General features: G+C 35.2%; 1 protein-coding gene and 1 long non-coding RNA gene across 7 annotated transcripts in view; one reads left to right on the top strand and one right to left on the bottom strand.

Annotated features, from left to right (window-relative positions):
• LOC147874790 (uncharacterized) overlaps positions 1-15,803 on the bottom strand; it is a 246,716-nt gene that overhangs the window by 80,417 nt on the left and 150,496 nt on the right. For 4 of the 5 annotated variants that reach the window (XR_015533747.1, XR_015533750.1, XR_015533752.1 and 1 more), the window contains exon 2: positions 12,308-12,347. This is a non-coding gene — a long non-coding RNA (uncharacterized LOC147874790). Of the gene's footprint in view, positions 1-11,994; positions 12,348-15,803 lie in introns of those variants that run through there. The other variant, XR_015533749.1, reaches the window with a different exon arrangement.
• Positions 1-15,803, top strand: part of LOC110838846 (cell adhesion molecule 2-like) — a 316,884-nt gene that overhangs the window by 200,708 nt on the left and 100,373 nt on the right. For both annotated transcript variants that reach the window (XM_087343363.1, XM_087343362.1), the window contains exon 3: positions 6,654-6,789. In XM_087343363.1, coding sequence (XP_087199489.1) covers positions 6,654-6,789 — 136 coding nt within the window. The remainder of the gene's footprint in view (positions 1-6,653; positions 6,790-15,803) is intronic.

Here is a 15,803-nt window from a genome sequence, read left to right as displayed (position 1 = left end):
TTTCTCATTTATTTAGGTCCTAAATGTCGTGTTTCACGTTTATTCTTAAACACACACAAGTTCATCGTATTAACTATTATTCACTATCGTAATATAATGTTGGTAGAAAGTATCATAAATACGTATTCTTGTCTTCCTTAGGACTGGCAAGATTTTGAAAATGTGATTTATAATCGATAAACAAATTTACGCAGAGATCACAAACATGTGAAAGTATTAATTTGTTCCAAGCTTTTTATTATTTCTGTAAAGGACAACCTAAAAATCTGTACTTAATTATTAAAATTGTTAATGGCAGAATTCTGTCGTTTGGACCAGAGCACGTTGGTCTGTTACAAGCTGTTTCTATTGTCTGCGAGCAATTGCTTACTTTCTAAATGTGCTTTATCTAAGCCTGCAGACGCTAATTCTAGGACTTTACTAAGTCATGAGGCTTAGAAGAGCACTTTGAACATGTAAGCCTATCCTCGAACATTGAATATTTCCAAATGACAAACATTTTCACAGACACGTTAAAAAATCAGTACACTAAAATATCTTGTAATATAAGACTGTGGAAATATATACAAAACCTTTCTTTACCTTTTAAGTATTTCGAGCATGTTTTACGGAACAAAAATTTAAAATAGGTGGTAGGCATACAGTTTATTCCTATATGAACTTATCGTAATGATACTATTGCTGAATCAGCCAGAAGATATTTATAAATCATTTCACTGATATTTCAGTTTAAGTCTACAAGAAATACACATATCCGTTTTCCTATATCAGATTTTTTTTCAAAATGTCATTTCAGTTTAAATTTGTTTCTGATAATTGAAAATGGTTCTAGCATCTACGAGTGACTGTTTTGTAAGCTTTACGTACTAAAAGGCTATTTAAATTAGACGTAAACGACTCGCAGAATTATTATTTAACTATGTTACAAAGTGACTATACTCTAGATGGATAAAAATGTCTTTCTCTGTTCCCAAATCGTAGTGTAAATTTTTGATCTTGCAAAACACCCACAGCTATTCGTTCAATACGTCCTTCATCAGAACCGCTCTGATTTAAATTCAATATGGCATTTGAAATTAAAATTTGTTCTGCTAACCAAAGACAGCTTCCAGCATTGTTTGTTTCGATAAACGGGGTTTTAATCAACTTTTTCATCTGACTACAAAAATTCAAGTCCGCTAGCGAATGAATCACTTTCCTGCACAGTACAGAAATTCTCTCCTCTAAAACGACAGCATGAACGACTTTGACGAAAATTTCAGCACATCGACAGTAAGCAGAGTATGCGACCAAAGTAACTTCTCGTAGTTTAATTCCAGCACCACCAGGTAGTGTTGGTTGTTAAACATGGAAATTTTCACTGTGAGTATTATATTCAAAAAACCGTGTAACGGCCGTACGATTAATTATAGATATATGTAAAAATAAAAATATTTCGCCGTTGAGTTTTGACAATTTTAATGTAAACTCAGTTTTCAGTTCTAAGTCAGATAATACTTGCCTCTGAACCTCTAATTACTTGCTTTCGTGAGGTTCTAAGTGATTTTCTCCATACTATTTAAAAATTCTAGAATATTATACCGAATTATTCCATTATCGTCTCCTTCTTAATCCTTACGTAGACTTAGGCACTATTCGCAGTAATTATTACTATACATTTAACAGCTATGTTGATCAAAGAAGTAATCAACAGACAGTAATTAAAATACAACAAATTTTCACGTAAATTGATACTCCATGTTCTTTGTGGTTCTGGCAGCGACTATAAAGATGGCTGTGTTTCAGAGGGTTAATCACCCTGATGATGGAGACAGCAAGCTCCTTTAAAACGTCAGTTAATGTCTACCAGACTATAATGCTACAAATTTGAAGACAGCCATCTTCATATTACTGTCCGTTGATCAATTATGGACAGCGAAGAAACTTCGAAGACCTTCACGAGATTTCAAAACCGTGTTTTTTTATATTAAAGTCTATCGTGACGTCACAAGACACACATTCTAACAGATAAGGGATGAAGATAAGATACAAATCACTTTAACACTGAAATAAAATGGACGTTTTTTGTTACTAAATTATAACTTGGATGCACAGTTCAGTAGATTTAGGAGAACCCATAAATTAGAAATTCGTCTTTGATATTTAATATTCTTTACTGACATTTACGTTTATTAATTTTTACTCTGCGCACTATATATTATTGCATATTTAAAGTTGTTGTGGCAAATCTAATCAACAGAAATATACATAATAAAATTCATGTGAAACCTAAATTATTTTAAAGATCTGATGCTGAATAAAGAAATATACATCTTGTTTCATTTAATTAACTTTGGTATAATTTTTTCGTCGAATTAAATGATGCACATCTTCAGTGGGACTATGTATTATGTAATACGTCAATATTTAGAACAATCAAATGTTTTTGAAAAATCCTAAGTCAGACCCGAGTTTCTTGCAAAGTAGGAATTACAGCGACCCCGAGAGACATCAAAATGAAATTCCTTCGATACATCTCCAGTACGAACACCCATCGAAATCTGTTAGAATGTCTGAGACATGAAATATTCGGACCTGCAGATATGAATATCTTCCTTTTATCAGCGACGACGAGGAGAATATGACATATAGAAGTGTAACATTATGCAAAAGGACACGTGAAACATTCTTTATAACAGCGCTGACAAAAAGATGAATGTTTTGCTGGTTAATATCCAACTCAGAAACTGTTTTCAATTCACGCATTTAACTTAATATATTCAAACAATAATAACCTACATTTTCGGAATATATTCCCTCCTCCGTGTTACTATATAAATAATATATATATAGATGTTTAATTCTTTTTCCTTTAAACGTTACTTATCTTATTCACAAAAGCCCTCCTACGGTCTTCATCTTGAGCCAGATGAATCCAGTTTTCGACTTCTCATTCTGTTTATTTAAGATCAATTTTAATATTATTCCCGACGTTACTGACCGCTGCTAATACGTAATAAAAACCAAACTCAGTACCTGTCCACTCCTGCCTCCGCATTAAAGACACTTGAATGAAACTAACTAGATAAGTAAATTAAGAACGACAAAATGTTTGGAGAAAAGTAATGCGTTTTGTAATAGGGCTACTCAAGTAGTCCGATAATAATTCTTCAGTGTATTGTGCTAGAATGTGTGAAGAAGAGATTGGCTTGAAGCATGAATTAATAATTATACAATTTATCGATATATATCTGTGTATAATCTTATGCTGATGTGCATTGCAATACGAGGTGCGATCGGAAGGTTTCAAGACTGCGCGTATAAAAACCCGTACACTTATCTCAGGTATTAAATTCATCCATCACCCTCGAATTAGTTCCCCTGGGAGTGAACACAACGATCCCAGCGCCGCTGCCAAGCCTGGAAGCATCCCTGGAAATCTTTCTTTGTCAGCCTGTCAAGCACCATCTGCGATTCTGCCTGAATCTCTTGCCAAAGACTCGGCAAAACGGCTACGGAAACCTATGAAATGCTAAAGCAAGCATTTGGGGAGTCCGCAATGGGTCGTGCACAAACTTTTGTGTGGCATTCACGTTTTAAAAATGGCCGAACCTCTGTCGATGATGATGAGCGTTCTGGACGACCATCTTCGAGCACAACGCCCGAAAATGTTACGAAGATTCGGCAGGCCATTCACGAAGATCGACGTCGTACCATCAACGACTTGTGCGACATTGTTGGGATAGGCTATGGGACCTGTCAGCTGATTCTAAAGGAAGAACTCCACATGCGACACATCCTGTCTGAGGACCAGAAGCAGAATCGACTTCTCGTTTGTCAGGAGCTGAAAGATCTTGCAAGAACCGACCCCAACTTCGTTTCTAAGCTCCGTGTGACTTCTTCCTCTTCCCAAAGATGAAAATTCAGCTAAAGGGAAGGAGATTTGAGACGATAGAAGAGATTCAGGCAGAATCGCAGATGGTGCTTGACAGGCTGACAAAGAAAGATTTTCAGGGATGCTTCCAGGCTTGGCAGCGGCGCTGGGATCGTTGTGTTCACTCCCAGGGAAACTACTTCGAGGGTGATGGATGAATTTAATACCTGAGATAAGTGTACGGGTTTTTATACGCGCAGTCTGGAAACTTTCCAATCGCACCTCGTACTTCCTTACAGCTGTCAGATACAACCTCAAACTTTAACATAGTAGCAACATATTCCGTATTTTAAAACACAAAAATATTTAATTCAAAGTTTAAAATATATGCTGTATGACTAACGAACTATTGCAGGTAGGTATATTAAATTCGATAAGCGTCAAATTTTACATCAATGTTTACATTTTTTGTCATAACCAATAAACAGAAATTAAAACGTAGTTCCACAACCGCGGTCGCCATATTAGGGTATATTTTGCATTCTGAAGGAAAAACAACTAATTTTGGCTATAGTTACATACAAGCTGTATGGATGATACGGGGTGTGACAGCTAAATAACGTGATTGGCAACACTGCGAAGCGTGAGCTACTCTGTGGTCAGTGGAAAGCGCTACCAACCGTGCGTGAAGTACGATGTACTCGAAAGAGTATCAAATTTGTCTCGTCAAATCTAGCTCTATTTGATGTAGTGTTTCGATGGCTCGTCACGAAAATGGGTGACAAATATATTTAACTTAGGATCGACATGCAGTTCTTTTTAAACTTGGAAAAAATAATCACCGAGGATTAAATTATGTTTTTTTTTTTTTTTTTTACAAAATGGCCCTGACACAAAGTGGTACAACCTGCAATGGAAATATCAGGGTTCACCGTTTCGAATAAAGCGTGGATGTCAAAAATGAAATTCATGACGATGCTGTCTTGTTTCGTTGACTGTAAAGGAGAATGTTAATCAAAAGTTTTGTCACCAAATTTGGGCGAAAAAAAATAGATCGTGAACCCGGTACACCCAGCTGACTCACCAGATCATTCGCTCTGTACGACAAGGAATTATCTCAAGGGATCACATTTTAAAACCGCGGAAGAGATTTGAAAAGTTTACGATGGCTGTTATAAAAATATTGCAGAATAAAATTTAATACAGTAATTCCTGTTAAGTGCAGTCTCGTTGTTAGACCTAGTATACTTAGACAACCCGTTCTTCAGTGCCTTGAGCATCTGTGGGTCCCAACTTTTCGTTGGCTTTGATCTATCAGACATTCGGTAGGACTCCCTAGACGAGTGATCTGCCCGTCCTGTACACAGGACAGCACAACACAGAGAGAAGCTGACAAACATCTATGCCTTGAGTGGGATTCGAACCCGCGGCCACTGTGACGGCAGACCTAGTATATTATTAATAATCATATAATGAGAGAGGTGCTCATGTCATATCCACGTTGGATGATTGTACGACCGCCATATTGGTACTGATTTCAGGGGAAATCAGTAACAGAAGTACGATAGTCATCAATGACGTTAATTAAAGTACGACTTAATTTTCTTCATTAGATCGAAGGTTATTAAGTGTGATAAACACGCACACAGACATACCGAAACCAAAAGCTCTATTTTATTCCAGTATTGCATAAATGCAGTTTAACTAGCATCGTTGGTAAATACACAAATAAAAATAAATATTAAAACAATACCGAAAAATGCTTAGGAATATCAATGCCTAAAGCTGGGATTCGAACCTGTAACTCCACGTTTAATACCTTTGTCTTAGGCTGTGTGATCGAATCGTCATTGAGAAATATTTACTCAGTTAAAATTCTGTAGAGTTTTGAAATACACACATATCCTGATACCCCAAAAATACTGATAGGTTTGAATAGCATGTAAACACGCTATGGAGTACACTCTTTCTTGAGAAGCTAATGCTCTAATGTAAATCGAACATTTCGATAGAGAGCATCATTTTAATATATTTTAAATATTTAAATGTTAATTATAATATTTTAATATTTAATAATAATATTTTATTGTGATTAGACTGATAAAATTGAACAAGTATATATTCAACACAATATGACGCAACATTATCATCTTAAGCTAATAGTCGTTCAGCTGACCATAAAATGTCCTCTTCCTATGGATTCTGAAAGTCCATGGCCGTGTTCAGAAGAAACAGCTACTACATCAAACTTCAATCGAGAGGATACCATTATATCCCTTCACACAGGAACACCCTCATCTTACGACCTATTTTAATATTATCCTCCCATCCACGCCTGAGTTCCAAAAGTGATATCTTCCCTTAACATTTTATGACTACAATTTTGAACGTATTTTTATTTCCGCCATTCGTTCTAAACACCCCACCCATCGGACGACCTTCTACATTTCATTAACCAAATAGAACGCTGACTTATACAAATTACTAAGATCCACTTCATGTATCGTTTCACATCCTGATATTAAGAACGCTATCTTCTGGATTGTTGCGTCGTGTAGTCTGGAATAAGTTTACCAACTTTTCAGTGGTCCTTGCTGCCTCCATCATCAGGGCTTCTACCAGACTACACGGCACCAACAACCCAGAAGACAGCAATCATCAGACTCATTGCCGTGAAGACCTCAAATCCTACATCCTGACATTACATTTTCTCTATTAGTTTCGTGTTATGTTACTCGTAAACAAATGCAAAATATGTATTTCCAGAGTCAATACAACGTTGTCTCTCTTTGTTCTACAGATCTCCCGGTCTGACGCCCGGAATGTGACCCTCCTGAACATTCAGAAACAACTCACTGGATTTTATAAGTGTGAGGTTTCGGCCGATGCACCACTGTTTCACACGGAAATCAAGTCTGCCTTCATGACTGTGGTCGGTAAGTATCAGATATAAACCATTTATTTACATTCATATCTCACGTGTGTTCCGCTGCTAAAATATTCAACGAACCTCAGTACTGTCAGTTAACATAAAACTTTCAACAACTGTCATGATTACGAACACACATGTCAGGGATGGTTAGGACATGTAGCACGCATGGTGTCAGATCAGATATGTGCACGAAACTTTGGCTGGAAAGCCTGATAGGTAATTAACCACTTGGATTTCCTAGGCGCAGATAGGGGGATAATATTAAAATGTATATAAGGGAAATGTGAATTGGATTTATATGGCTCAGAATAGGGAGCTTTTTTGAAAAAGATAATAAAATTTGGGTTCCATAAATTTCATTTCATTAATAGCTGAGCGTAATGATAATTTTTCAAGATGGTCTCTACTACATGAATTTGGGCCTCAAACCTTGGATATTCGAAAGGAAATGAATGGTTGATAACTCTATAGCATGGCAACACATTTATAATATTTGTCACGTAATTACCAGACACTGGGAATGGCAGTATGTAATTACTCTTCACATTTTATAAATATTACTCCGCTCGTTAATTAATCCGCGATCTTAATGTGTATTAGGCGTTTAAAACACATTCTGTCACATTTTCGTCTCATTGGTAGGAACATTCTGTACTGGTGTGTTATGGAGCATCAAATGAAAACTGTAAAATTTAGGATTTTAAATAATTTTGACGTATATGAATTAAAATAATCAGTAAACAGCCAATAATTATTATACAAATTTAAATTAATTTTACACGAAAATAAAAGGGCAAGGCTTTCGTACTTTAGTTAGAGGTTTCAAACCCCGTACTGTAAGACTGTGAAAACCTGATGGAAAGAGACCACTTGGGAGACAGAGACATAGATGGGTGGATAATTTTAAGACGGATTTAAAGAAACAGTGTAAGCGTGTTGATTGCGTTTATCTGACTCAAAAGTGGGTGTAGTCGAAAACACGGTTTGATCCTCTGGGCCCCTTAAAAAGCGTAAAATTTCTTGTCTACCTGAAGAACTTTTCGCTTCTCAAGAAGAACGTTGAGGGATAGAATACCAAAATCCTACTTCCGTCTTATATCCTACAGAATCTAACTTTTTTGTTTATTATTAAACTGTACTTCATTATTTTTTTTTTTATTTGTAGTGTTCTGTCTGACGACAGGTCCATATGAACAGGATCCTTCCATCCTTTTCTCGGACTGGGACCTGTTCATATACGTTCTTGGCAGATGATCCAGAAGTGGTTTGCCATTGCCTTCTTCTGTGTGTGTTGGGATGCCACGGAGAAACCGGGGAAGCCCCCGGAGGAAAACTCCGTGATGCCTAGACCACGGCCTTGTCCAACACAAGTTATAAATTTGAGCACCACCGGGAATTGAACCCGGGACCCCAGGCTTACAAGGCTAGTGTTCTGACCGCTAGACCACCGTGGCGGTACTTCATTATTACTGAGATTAATTCGTCATAGAATCAGAAGCTTCAAAAATTATATAAATTATGTAATTTAGGTCTAAAAATGATAGTCTTTCTTGATTTACCACCTTGCATTCTGGTAGATATTGGACGACGTTTCAGAGGTGCTCGCCTGAACCGTAAGTTAATCGATCCTCCCATATAACAGTCACCTTCATAAATGCTATGATTACCCAAAATCTCACTTAACTTAAGTTTATATTAAAACTGTAGTTTTATAAATAAACAAATCACTTTTAAATTAATATATAAAGTATATTTCCATGTTCGGGAATTAAATCTCTGCACTATTTAATATATTCAGCAAATGGGTCGTTACGTAAATGCCCTATTACAATTTGCACCAAAATATACAGCCCATAAAACTAATGGGACATCAATAACGTAAAATGGAAGTACACAGAATTTAGTGCTCAATATACTTTATTGAGTTTCTGGTGTTCTGTCCTATCTATCCCGTAAGCATATGGCCTAAGATTGGGTTTCCGGAGGTGGTATTAGGGAACAAGTAAACTACAGGATACAGGAGGCAACCCTCCCCTAAGAGCCGAACGCTAATCTGTGGAGATGCGATATCGAATTCTGCACCCAATAGCTCCCTCAGCTTTGAGGATTAAGAAGGTATTCAATTCAAGTCTTACAGGTAAAATATTACAAAGCGTAGGTTTACGACATTTTATAGGTGGGGGCCTAGGGATTATGTGTTGCTGTAGGCGTATAGTAAAATATGAAATCAACAAAATAATTAAAAACGGATCATGGGTAACGTGGGTGAACGAGACATTGAAATAAATTTATGGGGGTTACAAGAATCGGAATATTATTACTCATGAAGCATGTTTGTTAATCATCAGGTAAAAAACGTCCATCCACTTCAATTTCTTTATTATGAGAGTGCTCATTTATTTCCTTGTTAAAATGTACTGTTGGTTTTCTTATTGAAAGTTCTGGGTTCATATACGAGGTGCGATCGGAAAGTTTCAAGACTGTGTCAATAGCGGGCGAACCGGATGTAGTACGAGCTTCAGCCGCTAGGGGTTGCGGCCTACATTCATAGTGACTCAGTGTGCCAGCCGGCATCATCGAATTAGCATTTGTTTCTTAGTTACGGGCGTTTTGGTAGTGCATTACACCGACCCTCCTGCGATTTCGGAATGGCGTGTGCATCAAATTTTGCCAAAGACTCGCCAAAACGGCTACGGAAACCTATGAAATGCTAAAGCAAGCATTTGGGTAGTCCGCAATGGGTCGTGCTTTTGTGTGGCATTCACGTTTTAAAAATGGCTGAACCTCTGTCGATGATGACGAGCGTTCTGGACGACCATCTTCGAGCACAACGCCCGAAAATGTTACGAAGATCGACGTCGTACTATCAACGACTTGTGCGACATTGTTGGGATAGGCTATGGGACCTGTCAGCTGATTCTAAAGGAAGAACTCCACATGCGACGCATCCTGTCTGAGGACCAGAAGCAGAATCGACTTCTCGTTTGTCAGGAGCTCAAAGATCTTGCCGGATCGCCGGATTTAGCTCCGTGTGACTTCTTCCTCTTCCCAAAGATGAAAATTCAGCTAAAGGGAAGGAGATTTGAGACGATAGAAGAGATTCAGGCAGAATCGCAGATGGTGCTTGACAGGGTGACAAAGAAAGATTTCCAGGGATGCTTCCAGGCTTGGCAGCGGCGCTGGGATCGTTGTGTTCACTCCCAGGGAAACTACTTCGACGGTGATGGATGAATTTAATACCTGAGATAGGTGTACGGGTTTTTATAGGCGCAGTCTTGAAACTTTCCGATCGCACCTCGTACAGTGTCGGATGAAAACATAATTTTGACTTCACTGTTTCGACTTCATTACACAGATTCCAATAAGCTGGAAGATGTTTGACTCCGACTATGCAGAGTTATGGCTTATATCAATGTACTGTTCATACATCTGCATGACAAGATACAAGAAACTTCAATTGGTAGAATAAGTTTCAACTGGTACCTCGGCGGTAATTTTAACCGGTTATTTGACGGCCGAATTCATGTCCAGAATGTTACCAGACCGCTCTGAAGTGACAGTCGAGATGCGTGTAGCCACTCCGGGATGAGATTATAAAGTCCTCGACGTTTCTGGTTTAGCCATTAAATATAACTGTAATTACCAAATGCTTCACTTTGTAGTAGTGTATGCTGGCGTACGAAAACACAGTACAGTACTTTCTTTTATAAAGTATTTTTTCATAACGCAAATTGGCTTATAAGAGAAAACTGTTTCCATAACGCGGGTGCATGTTAGAAATAATTCGATCGAAGTAAAGAAATCCAGATAAATAGATCACAAAATCAGGTATGAAAAAGGCAAAATTTGTTCTGATTTTGTTACTAAATCCCTAACAAGAACTGTTAACTTTTCGGCGTGGGTTAACACTTAACCTTGGTGTGTTGAATATTAATAGAGAATGAAATGAGTTCCCGTGTGGGATTTAACAGAAAATAATGCACACTATGGTATGACACAATCCAAAGGCTATTCCCCTAACCCTTTAATTTTAATTAAACCAACGGTTCCTATAACGCAATTTTACCATAATGCGTTATTTTCTAAAAATAATGCAGCTATCGAGTAGTAGAAAGAACGGTTATAGACGATTATTTCATTATTATTGTGTTACCAGCGTGAAGAAACCGCTGTTTTGTGTCAATCTCTTTAAGATGTACGTAATGTTTACGTAAACAAATACAGAAATTTTAATTTAAAAATAACTGAATACGAGGTGGAAAGAATAAATAGGTAGAAAAATGTTAAATATTTACAAACCCCACACCATATTTACACGAAAGTAATGCAATTTAACGAGTAACGATTTTTATATTACGTACAGTTTTCAATTTAATATAACTGGCATTGTAACATTTACATCAACGTATGTAAATGTTTACGGATTATAAAAATAAATAGAACTGTACTAGATATATTTCAATTTAGAAACAATTTTTAAGCGTTCTTTGCAAAACGTGCGTTCAACACAAAGTGCAGATATCATATTTACCCGGTTTGCCTTTCCGTCTTCGAAAGGATTTGTCGGATTCAAGTGAAATTTGTAACTTATTAGAGCATTAAACGTTTGCTGACTGATTTAAATTTTGATTTTATCGACCAATCTTACACGATGAAGAAGCCAAACTTAATCGATCTCCTCGAAAGTGATTCAGGTGTACTAGTATATATATTACAAACATTTCGATATCATTAAGACTTACAGTTCTTAACTTGAATCCTGTTTCACTATGTTGAATAAACGAAAATGATTTGTAAAAATAAGGGAATTACAATATATTTTATTTAACGTGTTATATTAATGTGGCCCCTGTTTCGCCATGTGTCCGTCCGTCCGTCCGCATGTAATAAATCCAAATTGAGAATTTGACATTTTGAATTTCTGCTATTCTTTTTCAACATCTTCAGATTTTGATTAAAATCAGATGACGATAACTGATATTTTACATGTAGATTTAAATAGAAATAAATCTTGAATATAAATCGTCCTGTTTATTTTATGTTATTTATAAGACAGCGTCAGGATATATCATTAAAAAATTGAACATCTGGAGATCATAACAGAGCAAACGCACTAGAATTGTAACATTGTCCTTATATATCCTGACCAATTTACTTGTAATTCAATTTAAATTCTATTTTGATTTTAATTTTGTTTCCTTGTTTTCAAATCCTTTATAAACTTTGTGACATGTGATAAACAAAGCTAATTGATGGAATAATGGGTTTTAAATGTGCTCCATTGCAGTGTTATGTGTGGGACACAAAACTTTATATCCCAACATACATTTTATATTTATATATTTTTCCCTGAATTTTTAGCCACGAAGATTAAAACTTCTCTGAGTTTCAAAATTGTCATCACTGTATTTTATTAGTACATGTCGTGTCGTAAGCCATCTCTTTGCCTGTCTGTTACATCTTGTTCTTAAAACATTACGGAAACTACGTTTTAAATATTTATATGTTGATATTGAACTCACTCAAGGAAGCCAGATGTTCCAGTCCCCGCTGACGTATTTCCTGAAAGAAGAATATAATTCACTCTCAAACTGAAACTTTATCTCTTTTAAATGTGAAACAAATATAATATTTCTATAAGGAGGTACCGTGTAAAAGCACCGAAATCTAACTTGTATGGATTACGCGAAAGTTCTGAAAACTCATTTTGAGGCGGGATCAGTTTCAAATCTTAGATGCCTGTTACAAAATCTCTGTTTTTTTAACAAGCAAAAAAGTTGGCAAAAACGTGTCATACATTAGTTAACGGCCCTGCAACATCAGAATAATCATAATTCGTTACGCTATGTGACACAACTATTAAATAAATTACGAGATGATAATGTTGCGTCATATTGTGATGATTATAATTGTTTAATTTTAACCGTCTAATCACAATAAAATATTTTATTAAATATTAAAATATTATTCAGTTACAACACAACATTACTTCCAGACGGACCTCCTCCACTCTTCATATTTCACCGATTATAAAAAACCACTACAAACATTTCACCCATGCAAGATCACATTATACGCTACATACATTTACGAAACAACATTGAATGTGATAACAAAATACAATTGATCTAGAAGAGGATAACTTTCCGATATTTAATGGACATCTGACGAAGGATTGCATTTAGAATATTACATTTAAATTTATATCGATTATACACCTGAAGATGGTTCATTGAAAACCGAAACATGTCGTGAAAAAGATGATGCTCTAATTGTAAATCGAACATTTCGATAGAAAGAGCATCATTTTAATATATTTTAATATATTTAAAATATTAAATGTTAATTGTAATAATAATATTTTAATATTTAATAAAATACTTTATTGTGATTAGACGGTTAAAATTAAACAATAAATAAATTACATTCTACATATGACTTCAGACTTATGGGATGTTTTGGAGAATTAAACATTCTTAAATGCGTATTATTAAACACAGAGCAGGGATGGATTTTAATCATGTAAAATGTGTAGACAAAGGCTGGAACCTGGAATAGGATTGGAATATGCATACAGGCGTCCATTACTCTATAAATAATATTTTAATTTTGTTACACACACACATATATATGATAGATTTATTTACATGTATTTATTAATAAGTACACCGGATATTAAGATACCGATTAATTTGACTGTGAACTATTAAAAACACTTAATTCCATCTGCTGATTTGAAAGACGTAAACTACGCTCGTTTTTTAACTATGATCGAATTAATATAATAGTTGATTAAGTAAACTGTGATTAAGAAATAAGTATCAATCAGTTCGATTAATGGTGTTGATATTTCATCTACACAAACGTCTTGGGGTGGGTGCATATTTAGCCAGTCAAATCACGGGCTACCCATGAGGAAAACATTTTTGAGTTTGTTGTGACTCGTAACAGTAATTGTTTGTCAAGTCACGCTTATAAACCGAGGATTTGTTCATTGAATGTTATAAACAAATGTTCGTATATTTATAGATACGCAGAATAAGTCAGTAACACAGAAAGTATTTGAGAGATAGCAGAGCATGTTTTCAGGACAGACAGTTAATATTTCTACAAGTGTTTCAAAAGGAGGAGAATTTATTTTGACTGCCTATCAGTTTTCCTTTATTCAATGAGTTATAAAGTGCAAACGACGCTTTGAAATTCGTTATTTTGAATTTGAAAACGATGCATTAAACATGAACTTTGTTTAATTAATTAATCTCGTCCGTCTAATCACAATTTAATTTAAAATTAAGATAATTAAAATAATTAAAATACCATGTGATGCTCCTTATCGAAACATTCGATTTACATTTGGAACATCACTTTCTCACTACATGTTTCGGTTCTTAGATGAACCATCTTCAGGTGTGTAAAAATTACAATTATATAAACTTAAAACTTAATTATAATTTCTTATATGCAACTTTTTGTAGTTGTTTATCAGTTATTGGTGATGTTCACTTCCAGATTCCATTTTAATATATTTGAACATGTAGTGAGAAAGTGATGTTCCAAATGTAAATCGAATGTTTCGATAAGGAGCATCACATGGTATTTTAATTATTTTAATTATCTTAATTTTAAATTAAATTGTGATTAGACGGACGAGATTAATTAATTAAATATATATTTTCACAATATGACGCAACTCTATCATCTTATGAACTTTGTTGCTTATCTCGTCTGTTATTTAACGATGCTGTGTGCAGAGCGGTGTTACAGCAGCTTGAAGTAAGTAAAGTTACGAAAAATACCAGTCAGAATAACGCTGCCCTAGTCAAGAATCGAACTGGACATTTTCGGGATACTGATTGATCCAGACTCCCTAATCTGTATATAAAACATCAGTTATTTTAGCCTTTGTTTATGAATTTGAAATTATGACAGCCTAAATAAGCGCGTTTGAATTCTTCATTAACATTTTATCGTGTACTAATCTGCGCTTAGAACACTCGATATTCGGTCATAAGGATTTCTTTACGAAATATTCTTTGCTGTCTCAGGAATACAATAAAACAAACCGAGTAGAATTTGAGATTTTCACGGCTCTGAGTCCGAATATGGCTGCAAGGCACTACAACTCAGAAACAGCCATCTACGAAAACAAACCATGAATTCTACCGTCCATATTTTGAAATATTCAGTTCTACCTTTTTAACACGAGCTACACGAACCACGTACAATTCCTTCTATCCGGTTGCATATTTAATCTCTTGAATTATTAAATTGCATTTAAATTTCTTATTAGGGACCATCGCCAAAGCTTGTCGAGGGAATTTGATTTTTGTAACTATCGTGCTAAATATTTCTCGTACCCAAATTCGTAACGCGGTATATTTGTGAAGTGTTGTGGTAATCGATAGGAAAACTTTAATTTCAAACATATCTCAAATTAGTGCATATATGAAAAAATCCTAAATAATTTAATGCAGTGTACCTATTAAGAGGCTTTTGGTTATCTCTGTTTATAAATATACTTATCTGCAACAAGAGAGCATGAAGACAAATGAAAGACTCAAAATACGGATTTTGAAAATTATTTCCAAATTAGTGCCCACATTTGCTGCCGTCATATTTATATTCCAAAATATTCCATAACATTTCAAGTCAAAAGTGTAAATGCAAGACTTATCTGAATACTTGTATGACACTGATTTCCTTTTCTCCTCAATGCCTGACGAATTTACAAACAAAAAATATCAAATTTGAACACAATCAAAGAATGAGAATTATAATTATTCGTGTTTTTTCCGTCTAATCACAATTGTATATAAATAAAATTATACATAAGATATTAAAATATCATTTACATATTTGGTACAACTTTTTACTACATGTTTCGGTTACATTGAACCATCTTCAGGTGTAAAGTTAAAAGTTAAAATTATAATCTAATAAACTAAAACTTAATTACTGTTGTTGTGTAACTTCTGATGATGTTTACTTCAAAATTCATTGGAGTGAGGGTATATTTTG

This window comes from Zootermopsis nevadensis, unplaced genomic scaffold (assembly GCF_977971745.1).
Source record: "Zootermopsis nevadensis isolate Lab colony 2312 unplaced genomic scaffold, Znev_1.0 Znev_ptg000005l, whole genome shotgun sequence".
NCBI classification, from domain to species: Eukaryota; Metazoa; Arthropoda; class Insecta; order Blattodea; family Termopsidae; genus Zootermopsis; species Zootermopsis nevadensis.
Note: the sequence above shows the minus strand (reverse complement) of the source record. Positions and strands in the feature narration are given on the sequence as shown.